Source organism: Sprattus sprattus, assembly GCF_963457725.1.
Source record: "Sprattus sprattus genome assembly, chromosome: 5".
Classification (NCBI taxonomy): domain Eukaryota; kingdom Metazoa; phylum Chordata; class Actinopteri; order Clupeiformes; family Clupeidae; genus Sprattus; species Sprattus sprattus.
The window spans coordinates 26401513-26404021 of NC_137924.1; the positions used below are offsets into that span (position 1 = coordinate 26401513).

General features: G+C 39.8%; 1 protein-coding gene across 1 annotated transcript; it reads left to right on the forward strand.

Moving 5' to 3' along the window:
- The first annotated feature begins 406 nt into the window (after window positions 1–406).
- Window positions 407–2243, forward strand: cox17 (cytochrome c oxidase copper chaperone COX17). Its single transcript, XM_080838428.1, has 4 exons — window positions 407–518; window positions 988–1120; window positions 1255–1364; window positions 2080–2243. Exons 2-3 carry the CDS (start codon window positions 1005–1007, stop codon window positions 1337–1339), a joined length of 201 nt encoding a protein of 66 aa, XP_080694554.1. The 5' UTR covers window positions 407–518; window positions 988–1004; the 3' UTR covers window positions 1340–1364; window positions 2080–2243.
- The last annotated feature ends 266 nt before the right edge of the window (window positions 2244–2509 follow it).

The window sequence follows — 2509 nt, forward strand, 5'->3', positions numbered from 1 at the left end:
ATGTGTTGGTTGTTTGGAGTTCTATACCCTTTGTACCTTACCTTGACATCAGATGAGAAAAAAACGTTTTTTAACCAGTACTCCAGGGGCTAAATCCAATTATTATGCTGTGTGTCTTGCTTGGGCCTGTAGGCCTACTGGGGACAAGATGATTTCCAAAGACACTTGATTTCTGTTTCAGGCGTTTTCCTCCATATTCTTTTCAGTTTCAGACATAACAAAATCGATTGAAAATCCTCTATTTAGGCACAAATTCTTATTCAATGATACTGATAAAGATTTTCGAGTTGGTCTACTTGCAGCTTTCAATTCACTCTGGTATTATCTTGGGACGCGGAGTTCGTCGCGACTAAAACCTACATTTCCCAGCATTCATACTGGTCATGGATTATATTTAAGACAGACATGTAATGTTGTGCAAGGAAGGACACATGGTTAGAGGGCGGTAGTTCAGCAGTACTGGTCTGATTACACGCCACCAACAGCATCAGAATTCCAGCAGTTTTTTGTTATTTGGGGTAAGTCAATGCCTTAAAAACACTATGTTTTTTTAAAAAGGGTTAACTTGTAGTCTTCTAGCTATTAGTCCAAGTGTCATCACATCCTAGATTGCTAGTTTAAACGCTAGCACATCCACTGCATTGGAACATTGCTTTAGCTGCCCGAATTGTGTAAGTTAGCTAGCTATATTATATAACGAACCTTCTATCTTGTGCTATAAGGTTGACTTCACACGATGCCGATTAGTGTTTGCTTCCTGGAGTGTGTAATGCTAATGCAAGCTGTTTATGAAAGCTGACTGTTCGGAAATGAACCTAGCATAGCTAGGCAACGTAAGGTTAAGGTTATGCAGCAGAGGAAACGAGACATGAAAAAATATGTTTGAAGTGTTGAACATCTTTAGTTTCCTCCAGGATGTTGGTTGCACTTAGTTATCTAGCCTAGCGTGTCAGTGCATCCCATTCATGTATTTCTAACTTTACGCAGTCTGCCCTCGTCCGGATATGTCGTCCATTTCTGCTGCTAGCTGTGAAAGCACACCTGCTATTGACGGAGCGGAAAAGAAACCACTCAAGGCATGCTGTGCGTGCCCGGAGACCAAGAAAGTAAGGGACGCATGGTAAGGAAATCGAATACACGAAAAGCATATGGGTTTAACGTGTTCTGTGAATATTCATAAATATTGCCTTTTAAGTATCCACTGTCCGGTTTGTATGCTGTTTTTGCATTAACTGCATCTTCTGTGTATTTCAGCATCATTGAGAAGGGCGAAGAAAGTTGCACAGGTCTCATCGAAGCTCACAAGGAATGCATGAGGGCGCTTGGGTTTAAGATTTGATCACTCTTCTAGATTTAAGTGGCAGGTGAGTGATTCATTCCAGAACTGAATTTCTAATCCCTAATGTGCCCTTCCAATTTGATTTTATCTGGCTATCAAATTGGTGATGTTATCACGAGAGGATGTTTTCATGACGTGGTAGATGGAGGATTTGTTTAGTTGAGCTGATCTGATCTAGTCTGGGGCTGCACAGCTAAATTGTAAGGATGTTGCATGCGTGTGCAGTTTGACACAGCAGGAGTGGGCGGGGTTAACGGCGGGACACGCGCAGAATGTGCTTTGCTAAGGCACGTGCAGCTTCAAGAACGTCCCCGTGATAACCTATTTATTTAATTATTATTTTGTGTAACTTTTAGGTTTGCAGCCAGTCACGTTTCGTGCACAACGTTCAAACAAATCAGTGCACAATTTCATATGGATGCAGTCAGTGTATGTGCTTTGAGGATGCTAACATTAGGGATGATTCATGATTTCAGTATATTGGATTAGTGTTATAAAAAAATAAATCCCTATTGTAAGCATTCTCAAATGACCGTTTCTCCTGTGCAGTGGTGTGTTGGATTTGCAATTGTTATTTTATGCTATTGAGTGAAAATACTTGATATTCAGAGACTCGTTAGATCATGGATAAGATGTGAGTCATAGTTCCTATCAATTATCGAATAGTGTTTTCTCTTGAAATGCCTGTCCCTAGCTTGTATTGTCACAGGTGGTTTAATTTTTTTTTTCTTGGTTTTCAGTGTGTTGTCTGGCTTGCTGCTTGGAGGAGGACGTGGGCTTTATTTATACTTCATCTTCAAGGAAATCGATTATTGACTAACGCTTAACTTCTGTCTTAATGCTCTGTGAAAATTGTGACTCTGTTGCTTCGTGAACAAATGTGAAATAAACATCCTATGCAATATTTTTTTTTTGTATGTGTTTTCCTTTTCTAGATGTAATTGTTTGTTTTCTGACATGAGGCAGCTACATTTGTGTTTTCCATTGGGGATTCCACATAAGTAAAGGCATTCATATCACATTTCTTTGTACTTTTGTGTGATTTTTGGATTCAGAAGACTCATGTTTTAACACTGGTTGAATTAATAGAATAAAACTAACTTCCTGGTCTGTAGTGTTCCTGGTTCAAAGGTGGCTTTCCCGGTCTCTTTCCTGGGTGGGATGATGACA

Excerpts from the sequence above, each read along its gene's own strand:
- cox17 (XM_080838428.1), top strand. The coding sequence starts at position 1,005 with ATGTCGTCCATTTCTGCTGCTAGCTGTGAAAGCACACCTGCTATTGAC. Across the intron at positions 1,121-1,254 it reads AAGAAAGTAAGGGACGCATG|CATCATTGAGAAGGGCGAAG; the intron begins GTAAGGAAATCG and ends TGTGTATTTCAG.